Source organism: Leptosomus discolor, chromosome 27 (assembly GCF_034619465.1).
Source record: "Leptosomus discolor isolate bLepDis1 chromosome 27, bLepDis1.hap2, whole genome shotgun sequence".
In the NCBI taxonomy this organism is placed as follows: domain Eukaryota; kingdom Metazoa; phylum Chordata; class Aves; order Leptosomiformes; family Leptosomidae; genus Leptosomus; species Leptosomus discolor.
Window position 1 is genome coordinate 764,400 of NC_141417.1, and position 14,459 is coordinate 778,858.

The following is a 14,459-nucleotide window of genomic DNA, read 5'->3' on the forward strand; positions in this document are numbered from 1 at the left end:
TTCCCTCAGCCTATCAGAGCGCCCCGCGCTGCTCTCCACCAATCAGCAGCGCCTCATTCAATTCCCGGGGCCAATGGGGGAAGGGGAAGGAGGGGCCTGGCGGGGCTCTTTCAGGCCGTGGCGGCGAGGATACAATGTAGCGAGCACCGGACGCGAGGGGCGGGGCCGGGCCGGGAGGGGCGGGGCCACCTCCCTCGGCTGGGCTTGGTTCCGCGCTTCCCCCGGCGGCACCGGCTCGGCCCCGGCCCGGCGGCACCGGCCCCGCCGCTCATACCGGCTCGGCCCCGGCCAGTCGCTCAGTACCGGCTCGGCCCCGGCCCGGCAGCACCGGCCCGCCGCTCGGCCCCGGCCCGGCCATGCTGGCCGCAGCATGGCCCCCGCGGAGCAGGACGCGCTGGCCCTGCGGGAGCAGCTCTTCCACGAAAGGGTCCGCGAGTGCATCGTGAGTACCCGCGGCCGCGGTGAGGGGCGGGAGGAAGGGTCCTGGTGTGGCGGCAGGGGAGCTGTGGGTCGGGGCTGGGAGTCCCGCAGTCCCCCCGAGAGGGTCGGGATCCCCGGCGGCAGCTCTGGGGCCCGGCTGCCGCTGTGCCCCACGCCCGGCCCTTATCGGTGCCGCAGCCGGGGCAGTCTGCCGTGCGCCCCGCAGATAGCGGGGTCCCGGGCTGTGCCGAGCTCCGGGCGCGACCCCTCTGCCAGGTTCGGCCCCGCCATCCCGGCCGCTCCGCACGGCATTGGGGTCCCGCAGTGCCGGAGCCCCGGGGCTGGGCCCTGCCTGCCCCGACGGGGAGCCCCTGGGTGAGCGGGAGGACTGGGGCTGCTGGGGTGCGGCGGTGTCTGAGCCAGGCCAGACCCGTGTCAGGCTCCTGACTCTGACCCTGCCCCCAGGCCAGCAGCTCTCCCCAGGGCTCCCGGTGTCAGCGGGAAGGAGCCCTGCAGACCCTCCCCTAAACCGTGGGCACCGCAGAGGGAGGCGGCTGGGTCTGCTCCTCTGGTCCTGCTCTGCCAGCCAGGGCACCCACTGCCATGCGCTCAGGGATGGGGACAACCTGGGCACCCTGGTCCTGGCGTCTCCCGAGGGCCCTCCGGGATGCTGCGTATGGGGTAGCCAAGCGGGCTGTGACCAGCAGCACCAGGGCTACCTTGCCACAGCCTGATTCCGTGTCTGTGGGGAGGAGTTGGTGGCCAGAGCCCAGCATCCCTGCCCCGGAGCTTCCCAGACTTCTGACCCGACCCGTCCCGGGGAGCCACGTCTCGCCCAGGAGCTCCTGGCTCAGCACAGACAGCGTGGAGCTCGCTTGGCCTGACTTCGCCGAGTGCGGGAGGTGCTGGGGGTCCCCCAGCCAGGCAGAGCTCTGGGCTGCAGGGGTACAGCCCACGTTAGGAGGGGACCCATGGCCTGAGACCCTTCCCTGGGTGGCAGCAGGAATGGGAGGACCTGCTGGGCACAGCTCCTCCAGGGGTCCAGAGCTGGGTTGGCTCCCAGGGCTCCCTGACACCCCACCCAGCCGAGCTGGGGACCCCCGGCCAGCTGAGCCCCCCGGGCTGGGCAGGAGGGAGGTGCCACGGCTGCTCCGCTCCGCCTGTGCCAAGGTGGCGGGTTCGGGCGACCTTTCCCCGTCCTGCCGCGTACCCGGTGGGATGAAAGGTCACCGTGTTCCTCGAACATCACCGGCTCGGTCTGGACCTCAGCGTGCCGGCGGTGGTGGGAGGGACGCCACCGCCGGCCTTGGTGCCTGGCTCAAGGCTGTTCCCGCAGCTCTGCCGGGTGCCGGTGCCAGCAGAGTGAGGGCTGCGGGGGTCGGGCAGTGCAGGGATGTCCCATGGGGTCAGACCTCCAGCTCGGCCAGCACAGGCTGACCCAGAGCTGCTGGGTGGGCTCTCCCCGTGGTCTCAGCCCCTCTGGACCCCCTGGCCTGGGGGCTGTGGCAGCTTGTGAGCACCCATGGGTGAGCCCTGGGTGCAGCCCCTGTGCACGGCCAGCACCGAGCACAGGTATGGGGTGTAACCAGGGCCAGAAGTGGAAAAACAAATAGGGTGGAGCTGACAGGCCCCGGGGCCCGTGGCATCGCCCCAGGGTGGGAGCACTGCCCTCTGGGCCTGCCTGCACTGCCCGCGCTCCTCTGCCTGCAGATCTGTGCCCTGCTCTTCGCCAGCCTCTACATCCTCTGCCACTTCATCATAACCCACTTCAAGAAGCAGACGGACTTTGCGGCAGGTAGGAGGGCAGGAGCTGCCGGAACGGGGCAGCCATCAGCCGCCTCATTCAGCCTCCCTGGGGCTTGGTCCTGCGCCGCTTTTGGCCTCTGCAGGAAGCCCCCGTCCCCCCACAGCCTGGGTCGCTGTGGCATCGGTCGCTGCGGGGCACCTCCCCAGCTACCACGGGTGGAGAGCAGAGCCCAGCCCCCCTGGGAGCGTTTCTGCAGCGTTTGGAGCAGGGGGAGGTTTGGGAGCCAGGCAGGGAGCGGTGCTGCAGGCAGCCCTGCCTCCCCCAGCCCTGTTGGTTTGGGTTTTTCCCCCCCATAGTGCACGATGATGAGGATGCTGCTGTCAACAGGATTGCGTAAGTTCCTGGATGCTCGGCCACTTCCTCTCCCTGCCCGGCCCGAACGCCACGTCCCCCCAGCCCACAGGGGTCGGTGACCCTGGGGACAGCGGCCGGGCTGTGACACCCATGGGGGCCCAGACCCAGTGCCGGAGCCGACGCTCGACCCTCCCGCAGGCTGGGGCTGTGCACCTTCACCCTGGCCGTGGCGCTGGGCGCCGTCCTCCTGCTGCCCTTCTCCATCATCAGCAACGAGGTGCTGCTCTCCTTCCCCCAGAACTACTACATCCAGTGGCTGAACGGGTCCCTCGTCCACGGTGGGTGCATGGAGCAGCCCCAAGGTGCCCCAAGGGCTGTGGGTCAAGGTTGTCCCCCTGGGAGCTCACCCCACACTGTCGCCTCCTCCAGGCCTCTGGAACTTGGTCTTCCTCTTCTCCAATCTGTCCCTCGTCTTCCTCATGCCCTTCGCCTACTTCTTCACCGAGTCGGAGGGCTTTGCGGGATCCAAGAAGGTAGGTGGCCCTGCAGGTGGCGTCCCCCCCATCCCTGCTGTCCCCAGCTCCCCACTAACCCCTCTCCCGCAGGGCATCATGGCCAGGGTGTACGAGACGTCGGTGGTGCTGCTGCTGCTGACGTTGCTGGTGCTGGGCATGGTCTGGGTCGCCTCCGCCATCGTCGGCAACGACGCCGCCAGCCGCCAGTCGCTCTACGGTGGGTGCTGCCGGGGTGCGCTGGGGCTCTCCCGGCTCCGGCGGGGCAGGAGCAGGGCCTGGTGCCACTGGCCTGACCCTGCCGTCTCCGCAGACCTCTGGGAATACTACCTGCCCTACCTCTACTCCTGCATCTCGCTCTTCGGCGTGCTGCTCCTGCTGCGTGAGTCGTGGGACGTTCCCCCGAGGTGCCCCGGCCTGGGTGGCCCATCCTGTGCCGGGCACTGGTCCCCTGGGGTGCCTGACTGGGAGCGGCTGCTCCCTGCAAACGGTGCTGGGGTCCGGAGGGGTCGTGGTGCAGGGCTGAGCACCCAGTCCCTGTCCAGGACCCTTCTGGGGATGCAGGGAGGGGTAGGATGCTGGGGCACCCCCTGCTCAGCCTCTGCTCCCACCGCAGTGTGCACCCCCTTCGGCCTCTCCATCATGTTCACCGTCACCGGGAAGCTGCTGGTGAAACCCCGGGTAAGGCGTCCCCTCCCCGGTCCCACCGTCCCAGCCTGGGGGCTCGCTCTCCCCGGCGCTGCCCAGGCCCGGGGTGCCATTCACGGGATCCATCCCCAGCTCCTGGAAGACCTGGACGAGCAGTTGAGCTGCACGAGGCTCGAGGAAGCTGCCGTGTCCCGCAGGATCTCCTCCGGTGGGTGCCCAGCACAGCCGCTGGTTGGGCGTTGGGGGGCTCGGGGCAGACTGGGGGCCCCTCTGCCCCACCGCATCGGAGCCCTCGGCCCCCGCGAGCCCCTCGGCGTCTCCTCCCTGGCAGGCAAAGCTTCCTGCTGGCTGAACTTGGACGTGGAGCTGCTGCGGGAGCAGTTCTTCACCATCCGGAGCAAGAGGCGGAAGCTGGGTGAGGAGCCTGGGGGGGGCCAAGCCCAGGACGCCTGGATTCCCTCCAGCTCAGCACTGGGAGCACTGTCTCCCTGCGAGCCCCTGTCCTAGGGAGGGAGGGTGGGTGTGAAATGGGGTGGGGGCTGTAGCCGCCTGTCCCAGCACCTCAGGGCCCCCCTCAATCTCCTGCCCTCGGGTGGGGGCTCGTGTTCCCCTCTCACCCGGGCGTGTCGTCCCCCCCCAGAGCTGCGGCACCGAGCGTCACCCTGGCAGAGGAACCTGGGCTACCCCCTGGCCATGCTGGGCCTCCTGGCGCTGACGGTGAGTGGCCCTGGGCTCCCGAGGGAGCTGGGGGTCGTCCTCATCCCACCCCCAGCTGCCCTCACTCCCTCCCTGCTCCTCCCAGGGCATCTCCGTGCTCATTGTCTGCTTCCACGTCCTGGAGCTGCTGCTGGATGATGCTGCGATGCCACGGGGTATCCAGGTACCCGGGCAGGGGGACGGGGGCAGTGACATTGTCCCACGCCAGCCCGGAGACCACTGCTCCTCCAACACATGTCCTCTCCCGGCAGGATGCGTCCCTGGGTCAGGTCTCCTTCTCCATCTTTGGTTCCTTCGGAGCTGCCCTGCAGGTCGTCCTCATCTTGTATCCTTCAGGCAGTCACTCGTGTCCCCAGCGCTGTCCCCAAGGCCATCCCACCCCGTTCTCCTTAACGCCCCTTGCAGCTACCTGATGGTCTCCTCCGTTGTGGGTTTCTACAGCTCCCCCCTCTTCACCCGGCTGCTCCCCGAGCGGCAGGACACCCCCCTCACCAAGGTGGGAGCACCGGGCTGGGGCTGGAGGGGTCCCGGACCCCCCCTCGGGGTACAGGATCCCCGGTCCCTGCAGTGCACAGTTGGTGTGTCCCTGTGTGGTGTCCCCACGCGAGGGCACCGCGTCTCCCCCCACGTCCCACTGCCTCTGGGGTCCCAGTGGGTATCCGGTACTGGGGAGCCCATTCCCCAGCCAGCGGTGGGGACACACCAGGCCCTGGGACAGCGCTGTGCCCCCCCCAACAAGTGCTCCTTCCCCCCAGATCATCGGGAACTGCGTCTCCCTGCTGGTGCTCAGCTCAGCCCTGCCGGTCTTCTCCAGGACGCTGGGTGAGCACTGGGCGGGGGTCAGGGTGCCCCAAGGGACTGGGGGTCCCCAAGGACAGGGATGCCCTGACCGCCCACCCCCCCACGCACCCAGGGATCACCCGTTTTGACCTCCTGGGGGACTTTGGCCGCTTCAACTGGCTGGGGAACTTCTACATCGTCTTCCTCTACAACATGGGCTTCGCGGGGCTCACCACCCTGTGCCTGGTGAAGAGGGTCTCCTGGGCCGTCCAGGCCGAGCTCATCCGCGCCTTCGGTGAGGAGGGGGACACGGGGACAGGTGCTGGGGCGCGTGTCCCCCTCCTCGGGCTCTCACGCTCTCCCTTCGCCCCAGGTCTGCACAAGCTGCCGCTGCCTGTGACGTGCTCCCGGCCCCTCGGCAAGCCCTCCTAGGGCTGGGGGACAGGGACGTGGCCCGCTGCACCCCGGTGGTCCCTGGGATGGTCGCCAGCCACAGAGCCAGCCCCGGTGGTGCCTGATGCTTCAGGGACATCAGAGCCCCCCTGGGAGAGCCAAGACCCTGGAGGGGGGGGTCCTGCCCCCCCCCTCCCCCCCCAGCTCTATCTCAGCCTGTTGCACTACTGAGCCTTGGCCTTCAGCCATGTCCCTGTCACAGCCCCCCCCGGGGGCGCAGGGTCCCTCAGGGGCTGCACTGGCTGCGGCCCCCCACCCCCTTTACATACCTCGTGCAGGAGCGGCCTGGCCCCCCGACCCCCCGGTGCTGCCCCGGCTGCTCCCTGGGGCGTGGTTGGGTTTTAAGTGACCCCCACCCTGGGGACTGTCCTGACACTACAGTGGGGGCCCTGTGCCCCCCTGCCCAGTCATTCCACACCCCGTCCCCATGTCACTGTGAGGCTGCTGGGAGGGCACTGGATGTCCCCCAGCTTGAGGCCTTCAGGGTCCCCAAGGGAGGAGCAGGGCTGGAGGGTCCCGGGGTGCTGGGGACAAGCCCCCCCTCTGGCAGCTTTTTGTGATGAGTCTGTTTGGTCTCTGTTACGACGGAATTTGGTTGGAGCAATAAATGAAGTCTCTTTTTTTTTATATAAAAGTATCTGAAGATGGGGGGGTTTATTCCCCTGAAGACATTGCTGAGCAGGGGGGGTGTCCCTGCCCGTGGGGGTCTCAGCCCTGCCCCCCCTCTCCCTGGGGCCCATAATTAACCCTTTTCCTGGCCGGGGTTAACGAGACTCTTCCAGGAAAGGCCGAAGGTGAGGGCAGGTCCCTGCGCAGGGATGAGGGACCCGGGGGTATCAGGGGGGGACGCTGGGCTGCTTCGGGGTGCGGGAGGGGGGGCCACTGAGCTGTCCCCAGCGAGGGGCACGGGCTGGGGGGGGTCCAGCCCTTGCACTCCTGGGGAGCAGGGGTGGGGGTCATGCGGCCAGAGCGGAAACTGCCCCGGGAACCGGCCCCCCACCCATCCTGCCCCGGCTGGGGCCGAGCCAGGCTGCCCCCCCCCATGGCGGGGGTGGGGGGCCCGGGCCCCCCCCGGCCCCCCCCCCGGCCGGGGCCGCGCAGGAAGCGCAGGAAGCCCGGTTTATATTGCAGGAAATGAGGCCATCGGTGCCCGCGATTTCCCCGCGACCTGTTCCCCTCCCAGTTACCCCGGGCTGGCACCGGGGCCGCGGGGGGGCCGCCCCCCCGTCCTCGATCCGCTTCCACCCGTCCACCGCCCCGCTGCTGCCTCCTGTCCTCGCTGGGGCCCTCGGCACCTTTGGGTGCTTCGCCGGGAGATCTGCGGGTGCTGGGGGGGGGGGGGGGGGGGCACGGCCCCAGCCCCGGGGGGAGCCCGATCCCGGGGGTGCGCTGTTCCCACGGGTGCCCCTGTCCTCCGGGGAGGCCGGTCCCAGCCTCGGGGGTGCCTCGATCCCTGGCGGACCCCGGTCCCGTGGGTGTCCCTGTCCCGGGGTGCGGGGAGGGGGGGGGCCCTTCGGGGCAGGGCAGCGTGGCGGGGGCGGCCCCGGGGGATGTGGCCGTCGCTGCCGCCGCTCCCGGGGGCCGGATCCGAGGCGGGGCCCGGCGGGGCTGCCCAGTGCCGGAGCCGAGCGGCCGCAGGTGGGGGCAGCCCGGCCGGGGCGGCTGCGGGCAGCGGCACGGTGAAGACCGGCACCCCCGGGGAGCCGGTACCGGGGGCTGGGCCAGGAGCGGGTACTGGTACCGGGAATCGGACCGGACAGGGAGGAGCGGGGTAGTGCCAGGAAGCGGGTCCCGGGAGCGGGGCTGTGCCAGAGGCCGGAGCAGGTGCCGGTACCGGCGGCGCAGCGTTAGGATAGCGGGTGTCCCCGGTGCCAGGGGCAGCCGTAGGAGAAGAGGGGCCGACACCGGGGCCGGCGCCAGGAGAGGGGGGGTCCCCAGTCCCGAGAGGCGGTGTCAGGAGAGCGGAGAGGTCCCAGGACCAGAAGCGCAGCGTTAGGACTCCCGGTACCGGAGAGCGGGGAGAGTGGCCGGTACCGGAGCGCAGAGGAGGAGGGAGAGGGATCGGGGCGCGGGGTCAGGAGCGGGAACAGGTCTCGGTGCCGGTGCCGGGGCAGCGCCAGGAGCTGGGTGTCCGGTGCCAGTCCCGGGACAGCGCCCGGTGCGGGGTGCCGGTGCCGGTACGCAGCGGTAGGAGGGCTTTCCCCGAGGCTCGGGCTGTGTCGGGGAGTCCCCCGGGGAGGTGCCGGGCCTGTGGGCGCGGAGCCGGCGGCGGGGGGGGCCGTCCCGGTGCCCGGGCGCAGCGCTCCGAGTGGGTGGCGGCACCGGCGGGGGGGTGTCGGGGGGGTGGTCAGTCGTCCCGGGCGGCCGCGGATCCCGCAGCGACGACGGGACCGTGGGTGTGAGAAGGAAACGGCGCCGACCCGCCCCTGGCACCGCGACCCTCTAAAAGCCCCGGGCCCGCCGCACCGGGACCATGCCCGCCCCGGCCGCCCGTGCCCCCGGTGACTGAGCGGGGCCCGCGGAGACAACGGGGCCCGGCGGCCGGGATGCCCCGGCGGAGCCCGCTCGCCCTCGGCCTGCTCGGCCTCGCCGCTTGCCTGTTGGCCGCACCGGCGCTGGGCTGCGGCCCGGGCCGGGGCCCGGTGGGGCGGCGGCGGTTGGGGCGGCGGCAGCTCTCGCCGCTGCTCTACAAGCAGTTCGTGCCCAACGTGCCCGAGCAGACGCTGGGGGCGAGCGGGAAGGCGGAGGGCAAAGTGCTGCGGGGCTCGGAGCGCTTCAGGGACCTGGTGCCCAACTACAACCCCGACATCATCTTCAAGGACGAGGAGAACACGGGGGCGGACCGGCTGATGACCGAGGTGGGGGCTGCTCCCGGTCCGGCCCGGCCTCGCTCCCGGGGGCGCGGGGGAGGCGGATGGGGGGCGGGCGGGGGCGGGCGGGAGCGCAGCGACCCTCCCCAGGGCGCACGGACACTTCCCGGGGGACACCGACCCTCTCCGAGGCGCACCGACGCTCCTCGATCGGTACCGATCCTGCCGGGGCGCACCGATCCTGCCGGGGCGCACGGACCCTCCCGGCGCCTCACTGCGCCTCTCCCCGGTCCCCGTCGCCGTTCCCCGGCCCTTGACGGAGGCGCGGCAGCACCGACGGGGCGGTCGTACGGCGTTGGGCATTAAGGACCCACCGTCGGGGAATAACGGGGCGGGGGAGGCTGGGGTCCGGCCGCCGCACCGGGGACACGGGGTACCGGCGGCTCCGCTCCCCCACGCTCCGGCCCCGGGGCGGGTCAGCGGGGAGGGAGCGCCGCCGGCACCCATCTCCCCGGGGGTGGGGGATCCGGGGCGGCGGGAGCCCGGGACGCCCCGCGCCCCTCCGGGATGCTCGCGGTTGCCATGGCGAGGGGCGGCTCCGCGGTCGCCATGGCGACGGGGGATGCTGCGAGTGGTCCAAGCGGCGCCGGCGGCTCCCGCGGGCCGGGGCGGCGGGGGCGGCGGGGCCGGGGCGGCGGGGCCCGGCGGAGCCGCGGGCGCGGAGCCGGCCCGGGGTGCGGGCGGCTGAAAGGGCCCTTTGTGGCCGGGCCGGCATTCCCGGGGCCTGAGGTCAGCGCCGGGCTGGAAGGCGCCTATTGTCGCCGGGCCGGGCCGGGCCGGGCCGGGCACATTCCTGCCCCCCCGGCGCTGCCGCCCCCCCCCGTCCCGGCCGGGCCGCCCCGGGCCCGCGTCCCGCACTGCCGCCCCCGCGGCCCCGCGCTCCCGGGAGAGGCTTTGTTGCACGGGGGAGCGGGGGGCACTGGGGCGCGGAGGGACGCCGTGACCTCACCGGCTGCCGGGGGGACACACCAGGGGGAGCTGCGACCCCTGCACCCCACGTCGGTGCTGCCGGTGGGGTGAGGGACCCTGGAGCCGCCCAGGACCCCCCGCCATCGCGGGGCACTGGACCCCCTGTGCTGCTCCGGGACTCGGGTCCGGTTCAGGGTCAGCTGCGCCCCCAGCTCTGCCCCACAGCCCCCCCCACCGGGTTAATCAGTCACGGCCGTGGCCGCCGGGAAGGTGACACCGTCCTGGTCCCCGTCCCGGTCCCCTGCCCGTTCTGCCCGGCTGCCCGCGCTGAGGAGCGGCTCCACCACGGGACCCCGGGGCACGTTAACGTTCAACCTGTGCCCGGACGCGGGGGGGGGGGGGGCAGCTCAGCCGTGCCCCTCTGTGCGCCAGGGGAGGACACCCCATCTGCCCCCCACTAGCAGCCCCTTCGGGCTCCCTCCAAGCCCCGCGCAGGCCCCGTGTCCATCTGTCCCTCTGCATGCAGGAACCCCCCAGGGAGGGGACCGGGCGCTGCGGCAGGGCTGGGGGTGATGCCGGTGCTGGTGTCCCCCCTCCCCAGCGCTGCAAGGAGCGGGTGAACTCGTTGGCCATCGCGGTGATGAACATGTGGCCGGGGGTGAAGCTGAGGGTGACGGAGGGCTGGGACGAGGATGGGCACCACCTCCCCGACTCGCTGCACTACGAGGGCCGGGCACTGGACATCACCACCTCCGACCGCGACCGCCACAAGTACGGCATGCTGGCACGCCTGGCCGTGGAGGCCGGCTTCGACTGGGTCTACTACGAGTCCAAGGCGCACATCCACGTCTCCGTCAAAGCAGGTACTACGCGGCAGGGGGCTGCCGCCAGGGTGGGGGGCTGCCAGCCCCATAAGCATCCCAGCCCACAGCCCCGCAGCCCCCACTGCTCCCCCAGGGCATCCCGGATCCACGCGGGATGCAGCCCTGCTCCGGCTCTGACAGGTTCAGCCCGTGGCTGGCCCCAGCCCAGCTTCCCCCCCGCCCCCAGGCCTTTCCGGCCACCAGATTGACAAAAAACCCCACACTTTCTCCTCCAAATTTTGCCCTGCCGGAGCCACCCTCACAGTCCAGCTCCCGGTGCCAGGCAGAGCGAGGGCTGTTGAGCCGGTGCGGGCGCTGCAACTCAGCCCACGGCCCCCAGCCCTGCAGCCGCTCCAGCCCGCAGCCCCCATCCGGCCCAGAAGTGACAATCGACAGAAAGTGAAAGTGGCCATAAATGTCACCGTCCCCAGCCCCGAACAAAGGGCATCAGTGCGGGGTGGACAAAGGGGCCCTGCAGCACCCAGCCTCCCCGGGAGCTGCGTGCAGGAACCAGGGGGGCTTCGGAAAATACCGGCTTTGTTCCGGGGGCGGTTTGGGGGCCTGGCGGGGCGGCTCCGCTCAGGGCCGTTTCCCCTCTGGAGGTGGTGGCCGGTGGAGGTGGCCAGCAGGGCTGGGGGACCCATGGCTTCCTCCATCCGCCCAGATAACTCGCTGGCCATCCGCACCGGCGGCTGTTTCCCCGGCCACGCCACCGTGACGCTGCGGAGCGGCGAGCGCCGGGGCCTGGCTGACCTGCGCCGGGGCGACTGGGTGCTGGGCGCGGAGCCGGGCGGGCGCCTGGTGCCCACCGAGGTGCTGCTCTTCCTCGACCGTGACCTGGGCCAACGCACCTCCTTCGTGGCCATCGAGACAGCCAGCCCGTCCCGCCGGCTGCTTCTCACCCCGTCCCACCTGGTCTTCGCGGCCCGCGGGGCGGCCAACGGCACGGCCACCTTCCTGCCCGTCTTCGCCCGCCGTGTGCGACCGGGCGACGCGGTGCTGGCCCACGGGGCTGGCGGGCAGGGGCTGCGCCCCGCGCGGGTGCTGCGGGTCTCGCGGGAGGACGGTGTGGGGGTCTTCGCCCCCCTCACCTCCCACGGGACCCTGCTGGTTAACGGGGTGCTGGCATCCTGCTACGCCGTCCTGGAGAGCCACCGCTGGGCCCACCGCGCCTTCGCCCCCCTCCGCCTCTTCCACGGGCTCCTCTCGCTGCTGCCCACCCGCGCCGAGGCGGGCAACGGGACGGTGCCGGAGGCGGGCATGCACTGGTACTCCCGCCTGCTCTACCGGCTGGCTGGGGGTGTGCTGGGCCACGAGGCCCTGCAGGCATAGGGGTCCCCAGCCCCCCCTGTCACCGCACTGCAGATCATGCCGCACACTGGAAGTGGGGGGCTCTGGCTCTAGGCCCCCCTCAGACACAGAGAGGAGGGACAGGGGCACCCTTGGCCCTGTGGGGAGCTTGGGATGCATCTCAGCTCAGCGCTGCCCTGGGGCGTGGGGTGGTGGGGATGGGGTCCCTGGGACAGGGTGTCACGGGGCGGCACAGGGACCTGGGCTCAGCCCCCTCCTGTGTCCCAGAGCCCCCCCCAGCACTGCCAGGTGCCTGGCTGGGTCCCCACATCATGGACCCCCGCACACTCCCCCTGTATTTATTGCTTTATTAACCGCTGCGGCTGAGGCTGGGCACCACCGGACCCTGCCCCGGGGCCAAATCCAGCCCGAGGGGAGGATGCCAAATCAGTGCCTGGCAGCAGCTCCTGCCCGTCTCCCAGCTCTGGGGCTGTCCCTCCATCACCCGCAATGTCCCTGTCCCCATCGGAGGGCGTCTGCCGCGGGCACAGGCACTCTGCCCCAGGCCCAGCTCTAACCGTGCTAACTGCTAACCTGCCCTGCTTGAGAGTTTTATTTTTCTATTTATAAATGGTAATATAAATGTCCCTCGCACCAGCCCCCCTCCCCGGCAGTGGGGCCCGCCCCGCGGGGCAGGGGGCCAGCCTGCTTTTAACCACTTCTGTTTAAAAAAAAGGAAACACTACTATTTAATTGTTTGGGTAAATAAAGAGACTCTATGGCCCTAGTGAAGCCGTGTCTGGGAGCGGGGGCTGTGGAGAGCTGTGCCAGGAGCCTCGGGGGGGCTGGGGTTGGGCATCCCCGGGGGGCTGGGGCATCCCCGGGGGCCTGGGGATCCCTGGTGCTGGGGTCGAGCGTCCCGGGGGCCTGGGGAAGGCCGGAGTGGGGATCCCGGGGGACAGGAGGTGGGTGCGGGTGTCCCCGGGGGTCCCCAGGCAGGGGCAGGTTGGGGGGGGGGGCGGGAGGCGGGCGCCCCCCCCACCCCAGCCCGCTCAGGTGCGCGGCCACCACGTGGCCTGAACCGTTCCCTCCGTTTTCATGAATGGAGACCCGGCGGCCAGCGCGCCTGCGCCGCCGCCTCGCCCCGCCCCCGCGACCGCCGCGTGGCCAATGGGAGGGGGCGCGCGGGAGGTGTTATGGTCACGTGGGGCCGCCGGTGTAGTGGCGGTGGCACCGCCCCCCCTCGCCGCGGCGGGCGCTTTATAGCGCTGTGTGCTGCGCCCGCCCGCGTCCCCCCCCCTCCCCCGCCCCGCGGTGTGGGCCATGCCGCCGGTGCGCCACCGCAAAGTGCTGATCCTCGGGTACCGCGCCGTGGGTCAGTGCGGGGCGGGGGTCTTGTGGTGGGGCGGCGGGGGAAGGGGCCCTGCCCGGGTGCTGCGTGGGAGCGGGGCTGCCCCACGGGGCGCTGCCGGGGGCAAGGGGTGCACCGCGTGGGGCGGGGGGGGGGGGGGGGGGGGGGGAGGGGGGCTGTGCCGGACCCCCCGTGGGTGCCTCCTACCGCCCACGCCGGTGGGACCGTGCTCAGCCCGGACACCCAACCCCGGGAGCCCCTGTCAACCCCCGGGCCGTGTCCCCTGAGCCCCTCCCCGGGAGGGGGTGGTGAGTCAGGGGCATCGAGGCCGTTCCCTTCCCTCCGTGGGGCTCCTTCCCCTGCCCCGGGGTGATGCTGGGACCCCCGGCCCCAGCCCTGCGCTTCCCCCGCTCCAGGCAAAACCTCCCTGGCGCACCAGTTCGTGGAGGGGAAGTTTGTGGAGTGCTACGAGCCCACGGTGGAGAGCAGTAAGTTTGGGGGGGGGGGGGGGGGCTGCCTGCCTGGGGTCCCCCTTCCTCTTGCTTCCATGGGTGATGAGGACACACGTGTCCCCACTTCTGAGGAGCCCCCGGAGTGGGGTGGGGGTCCAGGCAGCCCCACTGACCTGGTGCCACCTCCGCAGCCTACAACAAGATGGTGGTGGTGGGCAAGGACGAGTTCCAGCTCCAGCTGGTGGACACGGCCGGGCAGGTAATGCTGGGGGAGGGGGGGGGAAGGCACAGGCCCTGGGGCAGGGGTTGGGGGGGAGGGGGGGCAAGGGGCTCCTGACCCCAGAGCTGGCCCCAGCACCGATCCTGCCCTCCCTCAGGACGAGTACACCATCCTGCCGCACTCCTTCGTCATCGGCATCCACGGCTACGTCCTGGTGTACTCGGTGACGTCCCTGCGGAGGTGAGGACCCCAGCCGCCCTCCCTGCCTGGCTGGGGGTCCCCTTGAGGGGGGAGGGGGACACCCCGGTGGGGGGGGGTGGGGGCAGTCCCCCAATCTCCCTTTCTCCCCACAGCTTCCAGGTGGTGAAGACCCTTCACAACAAGCTGTACGAGAGCCGGGGGAAGACGTGGTAGGTGCTGTTCCTCCTGGGGAGGGGGGGGGGCTTGGCGGGGGGCCAGGCCCTCACCCTCCCCGTGCCCGCAGCATGCCCGTGGTGCTGGTGGGGAACAAGGCGGACCTGTCCCTGCAGAGGTAAGGGGGGCTCTGGGGGTCCTGTCTCCCCCGTGCTGAGGACCCGGTGGCCCACCCTGCCTGTCCTCTGCTATGTCTCCAGCCGGGAGGTGAAGACGGATGAAGGGAAGAAGCTGGCGGAGTCGTGGGGGGCCGTTTTCCTCGAATCCTCGGCCAAGGAGAGCCAGGTCTGGGGCAGGGTGACGTTCCCCAGCTGGGGCTGGGAAGTTGGGGTCCCTGGGGTGCCGGGGCTGACATCCCCTCGTCCCCAGGTGACCCAGGGGATCTTCACGAAGATCATCGAGGAGATCGACCGGGTGGACAACTCCTACGGCAGAGCGACTGGCTGCCGCCTGATGTGA

General features: G+C 71.5%; 3 protein-coding genes across 3 annotated transcripts; all 3 read left to right on the forward strand.

Annotated features, from left to right (window-relative positions):
• Window positions 1-370: 370 nt before the first annotated feature.
• Window positions 371-5,662, forward strand: LMBR1L (limb development membrane protein 1 like). Its single transcript, XM_086478622.1, has 17 exons — window positions 371-442; window positions 2,131-2,215; window positions 2,524-2,560; window positions 2,720-2,859; window positions 2,951-3,054; window positions 3,127-3,253; window positions 3,347-3,415; window positions 3,650-3,714; window positions 3,814-3,889; window positions 4,013-4,096; window positions 4,322-4,398; window positions 4,484-4,561; window positions 4,650-4,723; window positions 4,804-4,894; window positions 5,154-5,220; window positions 5,312-5,473; window positions 5,552-5,662. Exons 1-17 carry the CDS (start codon window positions 371-373, stop codon window positions 5,608-5,610), a joined length of 1,467 nt encoding a protein of 488 aa, XP_086334748.1. The 3' UTR covers window positions 5,611-5,662.
• A 2,515-nt stretch (window positions 5,663-8,177) lies between these two features.
• On the forward strand, window positions 8,178-11,605 carry DHH (desert hedgehog signaling molecule). Its single transcript, XM_086478636.1, has 3 exons — window positions 8,178-8,489; window positions 10,012-10,273; window positions 10,938-11,605. Exons 1-3 carry the CDS (start codon window positions 8,178-8,180, stop codon window positions 11,603-11,605), a joined length of 1,242 nt encoding a protein of 413 aa, XP_086334762.1.
• Window positions 11,606-12,886: 1,281 nt separating this feature from the next.
• On the forward strand, window positions 12,887-14,459 carry RHEBL1 (RHEB like 1). Its single transcript, XM_086478680.1, has 8 exons — window positions 12,887-12,938; window positions 13,331-13,402; window positions 13,558-13,625; window positions 13,744-13,826; window positions 13,940-13,996; window positions 14,071-14,118; window positions 14,201-14,285; window positions 14,370-14,459. The coding sequence occupies exons 1-8, from the start codon at window positions 12,887-12,889 to the stop codon at window positions 14,457-14,459; spliced, it is 555 nt and encodes a 184-aa protein (XP_086334806.1).

Coding starts and splice junctions, on each gene's coding strand:
- LMBR1L (XM_086478622.1), top strand. CDS start 371: ATGGCCCCCGCGGAGCAGGACGCGCTGGCCCTGCGGGAGCAGCTCTTC. Junction 4,724..4,803: donor CTGCAGGTCGTCCTCATCTT/GTATCCTTCAGG, acceptor CGCCCCTTGCAG/CTACCTGATGGTCTCCTCCG. Junction 5,221..5,311: donor GGTCTTCTCCAGGACGCTGG/GTGAGCACTGGG, acceptor CCACGCACCCAG/GGATCACCCGTTTTGACCTC.
- DHH (XM_086478636.1), top strand. CDS start 8,178: ATGCCCCGGCGGAGCCCGCTCGCCCTCGGCCTGCTCGGCCTCGCCGCT. Junction 8,490..10,011: donor CGGACCGGCTGATGACCGAG/GTGGGGGCTGCT, acceptor CCCCCTCCCCAG/CGCTGCAAGGAGCGGGTGAA. Junction 10,274..10,937: donor CCACGTCTCCGTCAAAGCAG/GTACTACGCGGC, acceptor CCATCCGCCCAG/ATAACTCGCTGGCCATCCGC.
- RHEBL1 (XM_086478680.1), top strand. CDS start 12,887: ATGCCGCCGGTGCGCCACCGCAAAGTGCTGATCCTCGGGTACCGCGCC. Junction 13,626..13,743: donor TGGTGGACACGGCCGGGCAG/GTAATGCTGGGG, acceptor GCCCTCCCTCAG/GACGAGTACACCATCCTGCC. Junction 14,119..14,200: donor GCGGACCTGTCCCTGCAGAG/GTAAGGGGGGCT, acceptor CTATGTCTCCAG/CCGGGAGGTGAAGACGGATG.